The sequence below is a fragment of the Herpailurus yagouaroundi genome, unplaced genomic scaffold (genome assembly GCF_014898765.1).
Source record: "Herpailurus yagouaroundi ecotype Mexico unplaced genomic scaffold, PumYag 182, whole genome shotgun sequence".
Lineage (NCBI taxonomy): Eukaryota > Metazoa > Chordata > Mammalia > Carnivora > Felidae > Herpailurus > Herpailurus yagouaroundi.
This window is the reverse complement of record NW_024412413.1, coordinates 12,023,873-12,044,878: the sequence shown is the minus strand read 5'-3', so window position 1 is coordinate 12,044,878 and position 21,006 is coordinate 12,023,873. Positions and strand designations below refer to the sequence as shown.

The 21,006-nt window shown below is 40.2% G+C and overlaps 1 protein-coding gene across 26 annotated transcripts in view; it reads right to left on the bottom strand.

Annotated features, from left to right (window-relative positions):
- RBFOX2 (RNA binding fox-1 homolog 2) overlaps positions 1-21,006 on the bottom strand; it is a 288,313-nt gene that overhangs the window by 22,740 nt on the left and 244,567 nt on the right. For 19 of the 26 annotated variants that reach the window (XM_040490954.1, XM_040490937.1, XM_040490946.1 and 16 more), the window contains 4 exons: positions 18,336-18,482; positions 15,269-15,322; positions 5,548-5,640; positions 2,659-2,719 (listed from right to left, as the gene is read on the bottom strand). In XM_040490954.1, the coding sequence (XP_040346888.1) occupies positions 2,659-2,719; positions 5,548-5,640; positions 15,269-15,322; positions 18,336-18,482 (355 nt within the window). The remainder of the gene's footprint in view (positions 1-2,658; positions 2,720-5,547; positions 5,641-15,268; positions 15,323-18,335; positions 18,483-21,006) is intronic. The other 7 variants (XM_040490955.1, XM_040490932.1, XM_040490939.1 and 4 more) reach the window with 3 other exon arrangements.

Sequence of the window (21,006 nt, the reverse complement as noted above, 5' to 3'; positions counted from 1 at the left end):
CCATTTTAACAAACGGATACTAGATTGCTGTTGAACATTAGCTTAAACAATTATAAACTTTGAAGTATTCCCAGAATTAGCTTTGATGTCAATTTTATTTCTTCATTCCCGTTTTTTATATTTATAGAAATGTAGCAGGTGTTAAAAAAAGTATTGTTGCCCACCGAGAGTTACAGAGTACACAGAATCCCATACGAACACTTTAATCAGTAGACATTTATTGATTTTTACACATAAATAAGCAAAAAAAAGTGCCATTATTTTTCTGAAAGACGAGAGACTGTACTTAGGAGAAAACCCATTCATTCTGAACCAATCCAATCCTCTGTTATTTTATGTGCTCATAGATGGTGAGGTCTCCTCATTATTTCATATAAAAACTGGGCAAATATCTGGATTCAAATCCTACTGAAGTTGGAAGAACACAAATGTTCTCCAATGTCAGACAAATCAAGTGATTCCAACCAACGTAAACTACACTGCTGACTGAGAATTCACCAGAAGGCACAGAGCACTCTTATCAGAAGCTCTAACCACAAGCAGCTGCAGGGTTCTAAAGTGTGGCTCAGTGGGGCGCCTGGGTGGCTCAGTCGGTTGGGCATCCGACTTTGGCTCAGGTCATAATCTCATGGTTGGTGGGTTCGAGCCCCGCATCGGGCTCTGTGCTCAGAACCTGGAGCCTGCTTCGGATTCTGTGTCTCCCTCTCTCTGTTTCTCCCCCACTTGCACTCTGTGTCTCTCTCTCTCTCTCTCTCTCTCAAAAATAAATAAAGATTAAAAAAAATAAATAAAGTTTGGCTCCGCTAAGGCTTGAATATTAATTTAGAAGAATATTCAAAAAATGATTCTTTTCTTTCCTACCAATGGTATTGTTATTTAAGCATTCCTGGAAGTAATAATACACATGTTAATAACGGCATATAATGGGATGCTGTCAATAATACTTCCGAAATGTTTTAGTTCTGTACAATTTACAAAGTAGTTTTGACCTTCACAAAACCCGGAGAGAGGTAAGACAGGTGCGACATTTGGGACTGCAAGTAAGTACTGTCCTTCTCTGGGCTTAATTTCCTAAATAATAGACTAAGAAGGTTGGGTTGGATGACTTCTACAGAGCCTTCAGGGGCTCAAATTCTGTGACTGCCAATTCACAGTGATGAAAACAGAATCAGCTTTAAAAAAGATGGGCCCAAGGACAAAATGAAGAGTCAAATCTGGAAGTAGAATTTCTGTCTTCCGAATTCCAGTTGGCAACTCTTTCTACCACCCTGTCTTCCCTGGATTTATAGGAAATCTGACACACTTTGCCTCTCCTTCCTATGTTGTTTACATTGGGTTATTATCAAAATTGCAGAAACTCTGGGGCGCCTGGGTGGCTCAGTTGGTTGAGTGTCTGGCTTTAGCTCAGGTCATGATCTCGTGGTTCGCCAGTTTGAGCCCCGCGTCAGGCTCTGTGCCGACAGCTCGGAGCCTGGAGCCTGCCTCGGATTCTGTGTCTCCCTCTCTCTCTCAACAAACAAACAAACAAACAAACAAACAAACAAACAAACATTGCAGAAACGTCTGTTTTTGTGATGGCAGTGAAAAAATATCAAGAGGTAAAGGGGGAGGTGTTGGTATCACATGATGTACCGTTGATAAAATGGGTAGGGAAAATGTAAGTTAGGCCAATAAATGCAAATTATGCTGATTTGCACCATCTGTTTGAAAAGCTTGGCTAAATCTATCTATTGAAGACATCATGGAATAGACTAAGATACTTATCCTTGATTTAAGACATCACCAGCACATATTGTCATACTCTAGCAGTAGATTCGAACTTTTACAAAACAGCAGAAAACACCCCATTTGGCTCTAGATAAAATTTTACGCAGAACGCTGAAGTACACAACGGAAAATGAGAAGTTGCTGGAGGTCTCAAGACCCCATTCATGGGCTTCCTTTCCACCCTCTCCAAGTGGCCCCATGGAACACAGCTGGCAAAACCGCTGCTTGTACGGCAGATTCAAATTAAGTTCCAGCTCATTTAGATAACGTGAGTCCAGATTAGACTGACGAGTGATGGAAGGGTTCTGTTTTTGTGAAGCAAAATATTCACAATGTTTCCTTCTCAATGAGAAACATTTATGAAACCCACTACATAGCATGGGGTCACGGGACAGAAAATAGAAAATGCGCACGTGCGCCACGACTTTTCTCTCAGAGCATACCTTTAAAAGGAGGGCAAGGGGTCAAGAATTAGTCCACTCATGCTCAGGAGCGGGCAGGAGTCAGCAGTGAAAGTGAGCAGTGGTGGGCACCTATTACGGACGGACAAGCCTAACATACCACGAACGACTGCAGCAGCTAAAAGTGAAGGTGCCTTAGTGGGATCCCCATTGGGTTAACTGGTAACCTCAAATAATGTGTTCACGCTGTGCGTCAGATGAACTTTACTGAGACCATTACAGCTTAATAACTTAAAAACTTAGCTTAGTTCTAAGAAAAGAAGCTAATTTGCAGAAATAAACCATTCTCCTAGGTAAAGAAAATACTTCCATGTTCATTAAACAAGCTGCCTTAAGGCTGAAACTGAGATTCTTTGATGAGTATAAAAAGTTCCTGTATTAATACAAGAACAAATGACAATCCTTCTGAAGATGATGCGTAATCTCTTACCATTTGCATATGGTGTGACCATCTTCTTATTGGTCATTACGCGTGCTGTAGCATTATTCACCTAAAGATACAAAGGAGAAAGAAGGGGCAGGGGGAAAGGAGACCACGTTAGGGAACACGGAGTTGCTCATCCAGTAACACAGCACTCAGTTTAATAAAATGTAAATTTCAGAGAATATTGATTTCAACAATATAGCAATATAAAATATTAATATATCATATTTTAATTAAAGTGTTTTTTAAATGAGGCTAACAAGAGTAAAATGCAGTTTCTTAGTCTCCAAATGGAAAACTAGGGCTCTTTTACCACTAAGTGCTCCAAAGAAAAGACACATTTGCCCAGTTCTTTGGAGATCTCTTAAATAGAGAAGTCTCTGAATTATGGAAAAAAAGTAAATTGGAAACAACTCTGCACGCACATGAACTTTGAAGTTCATTAGTAAAACAGAGGCTTGCCACATGGGTCAGGAAATAGATTTACAGGAAGATAAGAAAATAAATCTGTGGATTTCACCCGTTCTCATGTTCAGCACTTTTGATGTTTGTGTAAGATTTTGCTGTTTGAGGTTAGTTAAAAAAAAAAAAAAAAAAAAAGATATCAGAACTTAGATGCCCATGTTGACCAGCTTCAGGACCGTTCTGAATTTTCTAGACTATGTGGTCTATCCATTGAAGAACAATGTTTTCAGAAGGCTTTTAAATTAGGCACTTAAGCCTTATTTCTTCAGTTCTTTTATGTTTCTTTTGTTTTATGGTACTGTCCACCCTCATTACAGAACTGCGTAATTTAGAGCATTCTCAGTGCTAGGGTGAGTAGATGTTACAAAGATGAGGAAGAGACGAAGGGAGCTTCGAAGCCAGAAAACTGCAGCCCAGTGTCAGAACCAGCTTAAAGCTCTTGCAAGGAGGGTGCAACGTCACCACAGAACCTGACTGTGTACCGTGCCGTCCGGTCATTAAACAGGCCAGCTTTCAAAAGAATTACAAAACACACCAAACAGAAACGTCTTACTTCGCCTCTGGGGATTTACATTACAGTTAAGTTTGGATGGTGATAAATCTGTGTTATGGAGAGACCAATTTTAGGTGGAACTGGAATCAAAACACATCTTGAGATGTCTTTTCGGATTTGCATAGTGGTAATCTTCCTTTGTGAGGAAAAGAAACTCCATTTACTCGAGTTTGAGCCACCAAATAATACAAACATTTCACATTTAAAAAGAAAGAATGGGATACAACAATGATGAGACTGAGAGCATGCAGTTAACACACACACACACAAATAAAAGAAAGAAAAAACAATCAGTTTTGGAAAGAAGGGAGAGAGTGAAGAGCGAGGTTCTTACAGACAAGGATTAGAAGGGGGTCAGAGCGGACACTAGCTGCTAGAGCAGAAAGCACCCAAGCACTAACAGGAAAATGGCCAGAACCAATCAGAAACCACCAGTCAGCAAAGACCCAACAGCGGCAGGGAACAGAGGGAAGGGGCGGGAGCGGCCGAGGGAGAAGGACGGGAGCCGAACTCGGGGAGAGAGAACACAGCAAGGCAGGGGAGGGGGAAAGAAAAGAGAGAGTGGGGGCGGGGAGGGGTATCATGGGCAGGAAAGAGAGCTGTCAAGGGCAAGGACAGAACAGTCAGAGCTACAAACAGAGGTCTGGGGAAGAGGAAAGGAAGTAGGGGCAGGGAGTGCATTAATAAAACCAGCCAAACTTGGAGTTCAGGAACTCTGAGTAAGATGTGCAAGGGGGGAAAAAAATCACCATGACGTCAGTAATCAAACAGCTCAGACTGCTACAAACAATATGTACATCCAAAGTCCAGGCGGCATTACTCAACAGCATTGAAAATAAAAAGGGGAAAGGAAAAGGGAGAGGAACAAGTCAAATCACATTTTGTAGTGTTAATGTGAGATGGCAGATGGACTTTTTCTTTCTTATTTAATTGTTTTGTAATTAACAATTTAAAAAGCTTCTTCTCTAGTGCTTTGTTTCACTTACCGCCCACGGGCACCATCGCCAGCATTGTGTATAGTTACCATGGAAAGAGGGAGTCAAGTGAAGGGCCCTAAATGCTAAACCATTGGAAAGGGAGGGAGAAAGCAAAATATGCAGACATCTTACTCAAAATGGTGGCTTTTATATTTCAATACTTTAAAAAACTGGGCAAGGGGAAAGGGGCCAGTTAACCTTCACTGCGTTGTTCAAAAGGGCTGGTGAACACCAGGTGGCTGATGCGAACACGGAACAGCACGTTCGCCAGGCAGCCGTCAAAGCCTCGGTCGGAGGATTTTATCCATTCACGGTTGACATTCTTGACATTAAATATATTCAAAAACCCCATGAGATTTGGGTTCTTTCTCCCCCGCCCCCACAACCTCTAAGGTCTTCTAAATTCCTTATCACACGCACATGGAGGCGAACTGGCCTCCTGTCAAGGGGATACTGGCTGGATCTTTGATTCAATACAGGACACAATGTCGTAAGCTGGATTGTTTTTAGACATTTACAAAGTTAGTTTCGTTTTGGCCTGATCACAGGTATTCACATGGAGTCTCGCAAACTGAAGCAAAGGAAAAAAATCAAGAGAGCAGAAGGATGAACATTTCGGAGGAAAAAAGTAAATGAAAAACAAATACACATAGACACGCACACAAGTAAATCAAAATGAAAACCCCCGCACAACTGAAAACTGAGGGAAGGAGGGTAGGAGGGTTATTTGTACACATTTTAGTGCAAGAAGGTGAAGGACAGAGAGACACGTACACACACACACGTGTGTGCAGACACACAGACAACGAGACAGGGTTCCGAATGTGAAATAGGGGGGGCAGCACACGAAAGAGAGAAATAAAAATATAAACCGGAAATTGAATTATTGAAGACATGCACCTCGATTTTACGGCCCTCTACCACGGTGCCGTGTAATTTCTCCCTGGCCCTGTCTGCATCAGCACTATTCTCGAAAGTTACGAACCCGAATCCCTGCATGCAGCGGGAGAAGGGGGGAAAACATGCGTATCGTTATATTGAAATACTGATCTCTTGGTAAACAGAGAAAAAATATCACAGTATGAAACCCACATTGGCAGTACTAGTCACATTTTTGGCCCATGCATATTTTGTGAAGGGAAATTAAATCCAATAAAAGAATAAAGAACTGTAGCAGTAGTAGTAGTAATAACAACAGTAATAATAATGGCAACAACAACAATAATAATGATAATGTAATTAACAACAGTAACAATAATAAAGTAAAACATAAAGCATGTGAGGCCAGACCAAAATTAAGGTTTAGAGTTACTCGGGTCAAACCATTTCACCAAGAATCTGAACTTTTTTTTTTTTTTTTTTAAGTGTTCTTTCTCTTTCAATTCATGCTGTTAATACACACGTCCCTTTACGTAATACTAAAAACAAAATCACATAATTAAGTCTGCCATCCCCAGCAGCTTCTCCATGAAACCTTATATTTAGGGGCATTCGCTGTATAAAGAGATTTTTTTTTTTTTTTTTTGGAGAGCTCATCATTCTAGCCCCACTTTGCCTATTGCTTGTATCACCACAATTCCTCTGGGGACAGAATAATTGAAAAAAACAGTCTTGGTCTACAATTCTGTAGAGGTACTGGGTGTGGAAGACGAGAGCACCTGTGTTCATCTAAGCTAATGAAAATATCACTAAGCAGGGGGCAGTCAATTATGACTGGCACTCAGAGTAAAAATAGGTTCAGCTGAGTTCCAGAAAAGAGCTTATCCAAATCTGCCTAAATTATACATTTGTTGAAGCTGACATCTGCTACTGAATGTATTAGTGATTTTCCGTATAGAGGGGAAAAAAAGGAATCATCAAAAGGCAGTGGGAATGAGATCTAGGTTAGTGACATCAGTTGTACACTATTCGCCACGAAAAGAATACCATACAACGGCAATGCAGCTGCTGCTCAGAGTTAGAATTAATTTATTTGTGCACTGTACACAAATAAATTATATGGAGCTTTTCTTCATTAAGTAGACAAACCAGGAGCCAGGGGGTCAACCCACTTACTCCTATGTTCACATTTATCTGAAAATTCTCCGTCAAAATCACCAGGATTCACTATATACTTACGTGACTCATCAAGCACTGTACCCGTTGCCTCCTAGGCACTTTGTCCTTATCTTTCCACTCTGTAACTATCACCTTCTCAAGCTATTTACATCTGTGAGTAGTAAATTCTTAGGATTTTTTGGGAAAGTGCTAATTTCTCAATAGCTTCACTGTCCCTCTGGCATTCTTTGAACATTCCACGGTAGGACAACCCAGAACCCTTCATTTGTTATTTATTTTTACTGAAGCTCTGCTGTTCTCCATGATGAGCATTTCCATATACATATAAAACAGGTTCTTATCTGGGATGGCAAATGGTATGCATTGTTCTGTAAGATTTTTACGAAAGCAGGGCCACCCGGTGGCTCAGTCAGTTAAGTGTCTGCCTCTTGATTTATGCTCAAGTCACCATCTTGCAGTTCATGGGACTGAGCCCTGTGTCGGGTTCTGCGTGGATGATGCAGAGCCTGCTTGGGTTCTCTCTCCCTCTCTGCTCTTCCCCGGCTTGTTCTCTCTCAAAATAAACAAATACGTCAAAAAATTAAAAAAAAAAAAAAAAAAAGATTTCACAAAAGCAACTCCCGTCATTTTGAAGGCTCTGATTACTTTGCGTTCTGATTATATGGTTGGGTGGCGATCCACGGAGGATCCTAGTGGATTATCTCTGCCTGTAATTTGGATATCACCACAAATACTCTAGAAAATGCAAAGCTGAGCTGACAGAAAACGTTCTATGTACCGAGGTACTATGGGGTTAATTAATACTTTCCTTAAAGATGTAAGTATGCTGAAAATATCAATGGAAACACATTTTCAGAAACACATTTTGATACAAATGTGTTAGAGCCACATCAACAACTGGAGGTGTCGTGTTGGATCTCAAGTTCCTAAGTGACAGCACGGTTTGTCATCACACTGGCATCTGCTGAACACAGGAAGCCAGCTCTCCAATCCTGGAGAGTCCTCCAACAGAAAAAAAAACCTTGCAAGGTCACAGTGAGGAGGTTTTCTATCACACTGCAGTAGTATTAAAACTGTATTCCAACGGATCCTCAGAGTCTCAAACATTATATGCCTTGGGTTAAGTTAATAAATTATACCCTAGTAGCCGGATAACAGATGATGTGGAGACTACTACCTAGGTTTTTAGTGTTGGCATTATGACTGCATCTACACACCCACACACTCACAGACTTGTCTTTTAAATACAACCAGGGGGTAGAAAGGACCAATCTGTTGGTTTTACTTTTAACATAAAGAAAGCCCGTCAAACCGTGTTAAGTTACCCAAGCATCAACAAGGCCTTCTTCCTACAGCTAATGGGAAGAAAAGGAGAAATTGAGCTTTGAAACCAAAGTTCAGTATCCTATTAACTAAACGACCCGAGTCTTAAAATCCTTGTAGTTTCCTTTTTCAAATCTACTTGCTAAATGTGTTCTGTGATCCTCCTCTCTGTATTGTGCCGATGGGACACCTGTGATGTAATAACATCCACAAGAACGCAGGGTGGTGTCACGAGCACGGACGTTTTACGGCCAGCAAATGACAACGTTTAACATCAAAGTCTGCTTGTGTTAAGATTTTCTCAATAGGGACTTTAATATTCTGGAACAAAATTTCCCTTTCAAATGTCTTATAAAGAAAAGTGCTTCTATTCCAAAGGAAATGCTCATCTAGATGCCAAAAATGTAAAAATAAAGCAATCTTCCCAAGCATCTTTGCCTAGACTAAAGGAGGAGGAAGGTCTTGCTGATACTTTGGGACTTCCTGGTACGAAGCAGAGGTAAGATTTCTTTCTTTCCTTTGTAGATAAACAGGCTTTGTGGCAGGCAGAATAATGGCCCCCCAAAGTTGTCCACGCCCTAATCCCTGGAACCTGTGAATGTTACTACCTTACCTGGCAAAAGGGATTTTGCAGATGTGATTCAATTAATGATCTTGAGCTAGGGAGATTATCCTGGATTGTTCAGGTGAGCCCAATGTAATCACTAAATTAAATTAAATGGGTGCTTCTAAATTAAAGAGGGGAAGATGGGGGCCAGAATCAGACAGAGTGTAGCAGCCTGAGAAAGACCGGACTGGCCATTTTTGGCTTTGAAGATCGAAGTGGGGCTATAGGTCAAGGAAAGCGGGTCGCCTCCAGAAGCTGGGAAAGGCAAGGAGTGGATTATTCCTTAGAGCTGCCCGAAAGAATGCAGCCCTGTAACACCTTGACCTCCAGAACCGTAAGATAATACATGTCTGTGTTTTTAAGTCACAGACTTTGTGATACTTTGTTCAGAAGCAATAGGAAATATACATGTCAGAAGTCCGTGATTAGGGAGGTAAGAAGTATAAACAGTATTTTTAGAGCACTGTTCTTTAATACTTTAGAGAGGTGATTTTCCATCAACTTAACTACAATTTGGTTTCAAAGATGTTAACTCAAAGCTTGAAAAAAACTTTTCAGAAGTTTATTTAGTCTTGAGAAGAGCATGAGCCGGGGAGGCGCGGAGAGAGAGGGGACAGAGGATCAGAAATGGGCTCTGTGCTGTCAGCACAGAGCGTGACATGGGGATCGAACCCACGAACTGTGAGATCATGACCTGAGCCGAAGTCGGACGTTTAACCGACTGAACCATCCAGGCACCCTGCTTGAGAAAAAAAATTTAACGTACCATTCCTTCAGTAAAATTTCACAGTTTTGAAAATGTGCCAGGAATTGAGCTAAAGATATTCACAGATTATCCAGGCTTACAAAATTACTAACAGGAAAATATGCTTAAATGAAATTATGTTTTAATGTCCCTTCATTCTCGGAAATCTAATTCACATTAAGTCTTGGGTCTCTTGCTTTGAAAAGAAAAAACTTAATAAAATTATGTCTAAACCTAACACTTCTTCCTTAGAAGAGCTTCAAAATGATTATATAATGTATCAATCAGGAACACATAATGACCAGTCAGAACAGCCACAAAGTAGAACTGAGATTTAATCTCAAATTCTTCACAAGAGTGAACACTTCAGGTTTAAGAAGACAGAAACCAGATAAACAAAAAGTAAACTTTTAGTAGACTTCTGTTTTTAACTAAAACAAAAAAAAAAATGATGTCGACATGTTTGTCTATACCAGTGCTATCAGAGAGAAATATAACCCAAGTCAATATGTAATTCTAAATATTCCCCTAGGCACATTAAAAAAGTAAAAAAAAAAAAAAATATGAAAGCAATTTCAGTAACGTATTTTTATTCAAGATAACATATATGCAACATGCTATCATTTCGACATGACATCAATACAAAAACATCAGGGAGATGTTCAATATTCCTTTTTTTCTGGTCAGTCTTTGAGAGCAGTGTGTATTCTACACGAAAAGCAGATCTGAATTTAGACGCCATGTTCCAAGCGCTCAGTCTGGCCACTTCTGCTGGACGACGCAGGTCTCTACGCTCTATCCTGTATAACCTACACCTCTCACTTCCCAAAGTTTTTCTGTGTTAATAATTTAAATATATCAGTGTTCTATTAGTGATTTACCAGCTATCTTAGCTGTCCTTTGAAAACTGAGGAATGGTGTGTTTCTCGGGAGGGAGGCCTGTGGTCAAAACTTCTGCTGAGCGTGACAAACACTTATCACGCCCACTTATCATCAAGGGCCGACAGGAGCCGAGTAACTGCCACCTTTTTAGCCTGGCCTCAGGCTGCAATAAATAACAAGCCACAGGACGAGCACTGTCAAAATATTCTTAAATGTGGATAGTCTTTGAGTTTTTCCATCTCAGAAGAATGAGAAAGAAAAATTTACCATGTAAGTTTTAAGGGAGAAATCAAAAGCAGACGTTCTCCTGGGTATGGCCAGAACACAGAAGTTAAAAAAAATAAATGAAAGAAAAATAAAACTAAAACCCATAAGATGGTAACAAAAGAAAACAAACTAAGCCCTTTGGAAATACATGCACTGTTAACTCAGTTTTAAGTATAATGAAAACCGTTTCGCCTATCAAATTTTACTGAAAAGCAAAGGCCTAGTTAGTACAATTTCAAAGACAGTCTTTTGATCATATTTTGAAAGAAATGAATAATTTCCCTTTGCATGAAATTAAAATCCAGGGAAACAGGCAAGAAATTACAGCACGTTACTTGTGTCTGGGGATGGGATTAGAGGTTTTATCTTCCCTGACTCCAGCCTAAACCGAAGCCTAACCCAAATCAAGATCTCATCATTCCAGAAATCCACCTGAGAGAAGTAATGAGAACACGTTAGCTAAAAACTTGCTGGAAATCTCAGTAATTGTCGCTGCGCTCTATTTTGTGTCCTTTAGTGAACTTAATAATTGGCACTGTTTGTACAAGTAAAGAGCTCCTACGTTTAGCAGTTACGACACGTGGCCCTTCAAGCCACAACTATACCAAAAGTATGCCGACCAAACTTTATGGAAAGTATAAACATTAGAATGTGTGTATTTCTGGGGCGCCTGGGTGGTTCAGTCAGTTAGGCGTCCGACGTCAGCTCAGGTCATGATCTCACAGTCCGTGAGTTCAAGCCCCGTGTTGGGCTCTGTGCTGACCGCTCAGAGCCTGGAGCCTGCTTCCGATTCTGTGTCTCCCTCTCTCTCTGCCCCTCCCCTGCTCATGCTCTGTCTCTGTCTCAAAGATAAATAAAAACATTAAAAAAAAATTTTAGAATGTGTGTACTTCTTTACTTAATAAGCCTGGTAATTATCACAGACCGTTACGGGGCTGGGTGATAGCGAACAGAATGGTGGGAAGTCTGAGTAAGTCAGAGAAAGACAAATACCATATGATCTCACTCATATGTGGAGTTTGAGAAACAAAGGAGCAAAGGGAAAAAAGGAGAGAGAGAGACAAATCAAGAAAGAGATTCTTAACTATCAAGAACAAAGTGATGGCTATCACAGGGGAGGGGGGCGGTGGGAGAAACAGGTGACAGGGATTAAGGAGCGCACCTGTCGTGACGAGCACCCGTGGAAGTGCTGAATCACTGTATTGTACACCCGACACTAATATTACACTATGTGCTAACTACCTGTACTTTAAATAAAAACGTAAAACAATTTTTTTTGAAAACCAACACGTTCTCAGTCACTGAAAGTATCCAGCAGAGAACGCTGGATTTTAACGTCAGGTTAAAGAATGCAATGCGTTCTTTAGAGTTCTAAGATTGAGTGAGAAAAAAGGCATGAGAATAGTAGTGAGCACCATGCTCTCTTAATGATTTATGTCTGTTCTCGTCTAGTCACTAAAAATCATGTTTTTCCTTCATAACGGTTTTGAAAAGGGAGCTTTTTAAAAGCTGTTACTCGAAGAATCTATATGGGGAGGGGCAATACGATTTGTTGTTCAAACTGGAACACTCTGAGGGAGAAAGGGGACACTAGTAATAATTACACGAAGACAAGTATAGACTGGGACTATCCTAGATAAGCCAGAACTCTGGCCACTCTACCAATACATCGTGTTTCTACTGTTTGTCAAAGTAATACTGTGTTATGACTGGTGACATGTGGAGAATCAACAATGTTATACATAGCAGTATAATCATTTTGAAGATTCTAGTTGAGTGTATTCATTTTTGGGGCAGGGGTAGCATTTTTACCATACACCCTAATTGAACGATTTCAAAGGAGAGTCCCCTTAGTTTCAGTTAATCACAGAAAATTACATACGGCTGACTTTATGCGTTTACAAAGGAGTACGGAGTTAACAAATATATTTTTTTTAAATCACGTGAAATAATGTATGCATATATTTCTGTACGTGTATGAATGTAAGCGATACACGTTCATTCCATAATCTAGGCAAACCAATCCAGAATATGAAGGTCGAAGAAGAAAAAAGGAAAATACTCAACAACGAAGAAATCATGTTTGCAGGCAAGCTGAAGACGTAGGATGTTGACAAGGCAGGGAGGGGATGGGCAAGGCAGCGCGGCAGTGCTCACTTATGTCTGGAAATGGGTATGTTCTCAAACCGTAGGCTGACAGTCTCATTACAGAGAAGAAGACAGGGTAAAGAGTTGCTTTTTGTTTTGGAGGCCTGTGGTTATTTAATTGTTCCACCGATAACTGTTTTACATGTAAGTATCGCTTATCTCAGAATTATTTTGTGACTCGTTTTTCCCTTACTGCTTCAAAAAAAAAAATTTAATAAAGCTCATTTGTGTACAGAAAAGCACTCATAAAAAGACTGAGCAACTCTTAACTGCACAATAGGACCACTTAAATCTCCTTATCTCCGGTTCCTTTCACGGCATGTTGTAATTTTACAGTCAACCACAAACAAAAAGGAAATGAGAAAATAAACTTTATTTACAGAAAGAAAAGTACTCATTAATTTATGTCAGGTGGACCCGGAAGAGGTACCTAGGTTTTGACTCCAAAATAAATCTCTGTTAACAAGTTTCTGAACAGTTCTGGGGAACCTACTGCAGCAAAGAACTTTAGGTGACAGCTAAGAAGTCGGGCAAAGGATGAAGACAGGTGTTGTAAGTGTCCTTAAAGGCAGACCCAGGCCGTTGTGCATCCTGTGCTTTAAGAACAATTACCAATTAAGTACACTGTCTACTCTTTAGCAGCCCAAAGAAAAAGGGGCAGTGAGGACACAGCAGCAAACGGAGAGAAGGCTTTTAGATTCCCCAAAGAGAAAGGAAGGCTTGTGTCCTTTAAAAATGAAAATTACAGGGGAGAAGCAATTGAATTGGGTAAATTAAACAATTTTGGGTAGTAGGCAAATCTTTGAAGTCAACGAAAGAAGCCTTAAGAAAGATCAATTTCCTTTGCTTCACAAGAATTCAATCAAATTATTTTCTTGGTGAGGAGCAAGTTCCCAATACCTGATAAAATCATATTGGGCTTCGGGTTGTTGGAGTCTAGTTAGAAACAGTTTAAGTGCATACACTTAAAACTACAAACATTTAAACTACGACTTTGGGTAAACAGCGTGGCATATAATCTTCACGGACTTATGATACATATTTGAACCACTGTCATTTTTCTACCCTGTATCTAAAAAGGTCACAAAAAATACAAGCAAACTATACAACAAAGGAATAGAAATCCACTGTGAAGAAATTACAAGCATCAACAGTTTTACTGGCTATAGGTTGAACAGATTTCACTTTGAAAATACTTACCAAGTTAAGTGCTGGAGAAAGTTCTGCATAGGCATATTAATCTTTTTTGTTTTAACTGAAAACTGGAAGCTTAGAGTATAATTACCTCTTTAATGATTAACAATAATTATAGTCAGAATTAAACACTACCAGTGTCGATGCGTTCTATACAGGGAATAATAATCAGGAGCATTAGAACAGTATATACATTGGTGTTCGTTTAGATGGGCAGAGGTATATATATGACTCTGCAGATATACGCTATTAATTCCCAAGGTATGGTGGATTTGGAGTAGGAAATTGAAGAGGTAAATATTAACTCATTTATTTGCTTTATTTAACTTTACTTAAGTTACATTCTTCGAGATAAAACCATAGCCAAGGGCTATTTTCAAAGTTCAGGAAGAGATAAACAAATGAAAAATTAACTCAAAGATTGTTCTATCCTAAAAATGCAAGTAGAAGTGAACATAGCAACGTAAATATTCACAAGCTTGGTCGCAGCTGGTTGTGCCTGTGGGGTGCATTTCACTTGTTGAGGAGGAAGAAACTGTCAAATGAAACTTTCTGAAATTCAGTTCATTAAACATTTTTTCACAACACCACTGTAAGACTTCATCATTCCCTCATTCCTAAAATCACTGCTGCTTATTTTAGTGCATGGAAATTCTACATCATATAGATTGGGTAATTTAAAATGGTAAATAAATGACGAGGGGGAAACAAGTTTGTATTAAAATGTTCAGTTCTCCTACAGGACACATTTAGAGCACCTATATCGAATGGTGCACTGTTACTAACGTCATCCTTATGCAAAAAACTGAACTTACTATATTTGTCACTAAAGGGGTTCTACATCCCAAAGTGTGCCTATCTGGGTAGAACTCAAAGGGGGAAATCAGCTTACCACGAATTTCTGAGTCACTACTCCCTATAGTTACGCCTTGTCAAATTTATTCCAAAGAGAGAGGAAGCCAACCAAATGGCTGAAATATCACATTTGTCCTAAGTCTGTCATTTCGAAGTCTGATTTGTGAAAGCTGGTTGTTCTGGTAGAATGCACACTAGAATTCTCACACAGAATTTCACTTGAGTGTTCTCTCTCTTCCTTAAAAATAAGCAGGTTAGGGCAATTGCGGTCTGATCAAGGGCTGGTGTCTCCCACCCCAACCCTCCTCACCGCTGCCCCCCTCCCCATACTTCTCTTCCTCTCCCCCCTCACTCCCCCAGAGGAAGTACTAGAATAAAGTTTGGCCATGTGGTAGCTTATTTTTAGAGATAATCTAATCCAAGCCAGAGAACTTGGGATACTTTCTGTAGGCTTGAGAAACAGCTTTAGTTTTCTGGTTACTTCCTATTTAAGACAAAACTACAAAGGAACCAAGCACACTTAATGCGGAGAGGGAGCTTACCTTAGAACCACGTTCATTAAAGATTATTTCTACATCTAGGATTTTGCCAAACTGCTGCAGAGACAAAAATAAAAAACATTTATTCATGGTCAGCTTTTTACCCACACACTGTATTTTCTCCTGAAAAAGGAATCTTTTTTTTCTTTTTCTTTGCACTTCTTATATGACTTCCATGTTACTTTCTATTTGTTGGTAGGTCCCAATACTGGGTTCTGATTTTTCCTTATCACTGAGCTGATGTCTCCTTTCCCACTCTTTATCCAGGCCACCCACTCATGCATCATCCACCTCTGTATGGCAGAAGCTGTTTCCAGAAGATATGCACAGTGTTACCCTATTACATGCTTCTCCAAGGATAAGAACTAGGGGTTTTCGTAACTACTGCGTCTTTAATTTTTCGAAATGTCCCGGTTTTTAAGAAGCAAATCCTAAGTAAAAAGATATACTATTGGAGGCTATTTTTCTTCTATTTTTTTTTTTTTTAATTTATAAAAGCAAACCATGTTCACTATAAGAAAAAAAAAAAGGTCAGAAAGTACAGATAAATAAAAAGGAAAATAGGAAAAGCAAAATGCAGACCCTCTGTAAACCTGCCATCTTACCGTGCTGGTATACAGCCTTCCCAGATTTTCCTCAGGCATATATTGTTAAGGAAATGTTTCCACGTATTACTTTTATTTTTTAAGTTAATACGCTATGAACAGTTGTCCAAGCCAATAAATATGTACCTATGTTCTCATTTCTACAGACTACACGCTGTTTTCTATTGTACTTAAACATTCGTGGGCATTATACCAGATTTCATTTATTTGCCATTTTAATATTTTGGCAACGAACATTATCAAGTGCATTTTAAGTAATAGCTTTGTTTGGTCCTTAAACATTTTAACGTTTGGGAAATGAAACAAAACTAAAAACACAAAGCCTAAAGACCTGTTTAGCTACCTAAATGGGACTGGAGGGGAGCATACGTAAAACACAGACGTTATGTGGAGGAGAGTATGCAGCTGACAAGACTACCTGTTGTAGTCAATACTCGGATGAACTGATGGGAGAGATGTGCAGTAAATCTCCAGGTATCTTTTCGGTCACACCTCCCTCTGAATACTGGACTCCTAGACCCCAATTATCTATGTCGCCTGGATGTTAATATACGTATTTTAAAATGTTTATTTGGAAAAGGAGAAAGAGAGAGTGTATGTACATGCGCGAGAGGGAGACGGAGGGAGAGAAGACGGAAGATCTGGAACATGCTCTGTGCTGACAGCAGAGAACCCGAGGCGGGGCTCAAACTCACAGACCATGAGATCATGACCTGATCTGAAGTCAGAGGCTTAACCTACTGAGCCACCCAGGCACCCAGTATTGCCTGGAGTTTGAATCAGACTTTGGGAAGTGTGAAAAAAATGAAAAGCGCGAAACAAATCATGCTTTCTTACTGGGTTGAAGCATTACTATCTGTATCAGAAAACATGTACTAAGAGCCCAAGTTTTCTGGAGTAAGACTTCTGGGCTCGATTCCAGTTTCATCGCTTAATAGAACATTAGGGAAATAAAGGAAAGAGGAAACTGTCTTATTTTGGGTAGGAGGGTATTTAATTTTACTTCTAGGACTATCCAAAAAACTAAGACTTGAGTGGTGTTTTAGAGTTTGCTTCCTTTTACATTTTCTAATGCGTCCTTATACCATCCTGCTGGCGAGGGCTGCCTTCCTTTAATGGTTAAGGAAAACAAGGCTGAGGGAAGCCATTCGTCAAGTCTGCAGAGCTAAGAAAATGGAGCATGGAGTCCCTGCTCTTTACCAGTGCTGTCCTCCCGAGACAGAGCTGTTAACCAGGCAGGGGAAGACCGAGCAACCCTAGCAGGCGTCCCTCGCAAGGAGAAGTTTTTGTGCGTGCACCTAGCAGCCGTATAGGATAACACATCTCAAGAAATCACTGATAACCGGCCTAGGCAGCCCTTTAACGCATACAATTTTTCTGACTCCAGAGAAAACACGCTTGCAGCACATGAGAATATACTCCATTTTCACCGATCTCCAGAGACTAGGATTCCGTATTATTTCTGTTCAGTAGAGAACCTTCAGTAGAGTCCACTAGAGAACTCATACTCCTGGGAAACTTCCTCTTAAATATAACCTAAATTCTTTACACTGCCCTTTATGGTATCTGTTGCTCTCTTTTCTGTGGAGATGAACAGCTGGCTACCATTTTCTCTAAAAAGGTTCGTCAAGTACTTCAAGAACGTTATTAAATCTCAACGCTGGCCTTGGCTTCGGTGTAGAAAATAAATACTCCAGGTACTCAGCGGTCAGTGACAAAACTGTGCTCCAGGGTCTTGTCACCACGAAGAGGCCACAGCCGAGACTTCAAGCGGGGCACCTGCTTTTCTGCCAAAGCACCGTGCAGCTACAACAGCAAAGGTTTTTTTTAAACCATGATCTCTCACTCCTATGTCAAGTTAAGAGCCTGCTCGAATTAAAGCAGGCAACAACACATGAGCCCAGAAAAAACCCGAAGATTTCCAGCAGCCATTCACTTTCCAACAACTGAAATCTTTGCTATTCTACTTTGTCTTCATGATGGCGATTCCGGGAGGAAGCGAGTGGCTGGAAGAACACGTCAGAGGGAGCAAACTAAGCCCCTACTCCTGATTTTTAGACATTGGTCTTGATGCTGTTGAGTTATGAGCAAGGAAGTAAAAGCAAAACATAGGTACTTTCTGCTTCCCAAACATTAAGTCGTTGAGCTCGTAACACTCTGAAAGGTAAGGATTCCTGTCTCTTTCCTGATTTTAATACTGAATGGCTCATGTCCCACAAAACCCCTTGGTCCCAGGCAAACCGGGTTGCATGGTCGCCTTGTGTATGTGAGAACCTGCACAGCCATTGTCTAGGATGACAGGAGTGATGGCACTAGGTGACGGAAGTTCCTGAAGACTGATGGAAACACTGATTTACCTCAATCTGTCTGCAGTCTTATCCTAAGGTCCAGATGACTTATAACACGCCTGGCGGATCACATTAAATTGTCATTGCTAAACCCACAAAGGGACTTCAGAGACTTACCCCAAACATCTGTCGGAGGTCGGGGTCCCGGAAGCGGAAGGGAATATTAGAGACATGCAGCCGTTTCGGGGTAGATTTGCTCTCTGAGTTCTCACTACTTTGTGTCTGTGACTGCTGGCCGTCTGTCTGTGCGCCCCCTTCTGTCTGCTAAGCAAAGAAACAGACAACGTTGAGTGGAAAAGAAATACGATTACTTCGCCAGAATTGTGTAAAATAATGAACATTCCCAGCCCCGGTTGTTCTCAAACAATCTTTAAGCAAAAATTACAAGTTGTCCCTTCAGAGGGGAAAAAAACCAAATCAAAATGTTACCTGTGTTCAAACTGCTATAGTTTACAAAGAAAATTTAGGTCTTTTGAGTATTTACAGTACATTAGTGAAATGGGAGAAAACCAAAATGCTAAACAGAAATACTAAATACTAATGCCCAAGATCACATGGAGATCCATTAGGCAGGAAAGGCATAAAAACCGTACCATTAGTCTTTGATTCTTAGTAGAGTTTTCCATGTCTGAAATCTTTCCATTTTGAAAATGAAGAGTCTATTATACTTAGCTGAGGTGATCACTGCGTTTTGGTCTATCATTTGAATAGGGGAGTATTTTCATGTTTCGTTCCCTCTATGAGTTCCAGAGTTTATGACTACCGGGTCACCAAAGTATCATAATATTCACAAAGAGGAGACACCTAATGACAGTGGGCATTTGGTTTCAACCTGAAGGAACCTAATCCACACGCTCCTCCTAATCCATGTGATTCCAGCTGACGTCAGCACAGGGACCCCAAGCTCCTGCAGCCCAGAGCAAAGCCCCACTATACAAAATCTGCCGGGACAGGCTTTGCGGGCCCTGCGTAACCTACTAGACGCGGGTAAGCGCCAGGTCAGTGTGTACAAGCGTGGTGTGCACTTTTAATCCTCAATCTCTTTTAAAGCAACACCCCAGACATTTTTCCCCCGATAAATCCTTGAAAAAGTGGCTATGCTGAGAAATACTTTTGACCATTATCTAACGGGTGTGATACATTCTAGGTATTCAAAACACATTTATTCTGAAGTATTCATCTGGCAATTTAGGAACCTTGTGTTTTTACTATTCCCTATGAAGTGCCTGCCGAACTGGAGGGCTCGCTGTGCTGATGAAACCAACATACTTTTAAAACAAGAGTGGAACTCGCTGTTCTTATTATCTCAAGTGAGTTACAACTGAGTCCCTAACAGATTCTTCCGAGTGACGCAGAACAGATCCCCTCCCTTTGACCCAATGTTCAAGTAAAAGAAACTGTGAATCACAGATACTTTTGGCTCAGAGACATTACCAACCAACTTGAAATGAAGTTCGAGACTTTAAAATATAAAAGATAATCAGGAATAAACGTGGAATAAATGCCAGCTTTTCGACTGTCAATCTAAGTGATGGCAGCTTTTATCTCATTCCATTCAGGCCTTGCAGATGGCTTAAATGTGCAATGATTCATGTGATATAAAAATAGCAGAAAAGGGAAGAGCCATGAAGCAATGTTCTGCGAAAGTGTAAGGTTTTCAATCACCAATCTGGGCACAATGCAGACTAAACAAAACAAATTCCATTTCAAAGATGAAATTCACTAAGTTGCTAAAACGGCATCACAGACACCAAAGCAATAAGCATGAGCATCAATTACGACTAACGCTCATTTAAGCACCTTCAGACTTGCCTCTTACATCTCACAGCTGGAGCCCATAAAACTATGTCTTCAATCAAACCTAAAACTTTTTTTAATGTTTATTTATTTTTGAGAGAGCGAGAGAGACAAAGCACGAGTGGGGGAAGGGCAGACAGAGAGGGAGACACAGAATCCAAAGCAGGCTCCAGGCTCTGAGCGTCAGCACAGAGCCCGACATGGGGCTTGAGCTCACGCACTGCGAGATCGTGACCTGAGCTGAAGTTGGATGCTTAACCGACTGAGACACCCAGGTGCCCCTTCAATCAAACTTTAAAACCACCAGATCTTATCTGCAGGGTGTCAGTGTTTCACTTTGATAAAAGCTGAAAAGATGGACTCTAGCTCCAAACCAAAGTTTTATATATAACATCTACATGTAATCCAGGTAATCTGTAATATATATGTGAGGTGGCAGACGAAATGAAAATGAATGATTATTTCAAAGTATGTTGCCCAAGGTATTTATTTGTTACTTAAAGTTTTTACAGCCTTGAAGACACAATTTAAGAAGAAGATTAGAGGTCAGACTGGATAATTTTCTGGCCTTGTAGTTCATATCCACATTTTAAAAAAATATAAAGTCTTTAATTTCAGGGACATTTGGCAAGTTGAGAAATTAACATTTCCAAAATTCTTAAGTCTTCTGATTTAATATAAATTTTAAAACTGAAGTTTAACATACATAGATACAAATGCACAAATCATAAGCATGAATGAAATTTCACAAAGAATATACACCCATGTAACCATCAAACCAGATCAAGCCAACAGAACACCAGGAGCATTCCAGTCACTGTCCCCTTGTGAAGGGACTCACTGCCCTGACTTCTAACTCCATAGATTAGTTTGGCTGTGAAAGATAAGAAAGAAAAGAAAAGAAAAAAGAAAAGAAAACGAAATAAAAAAAAGAGGAGAGGAAGGGAAAGGAAAGGAAAGGAAAGGAAAGGAAAGGAAAGGAAAGGAAAGG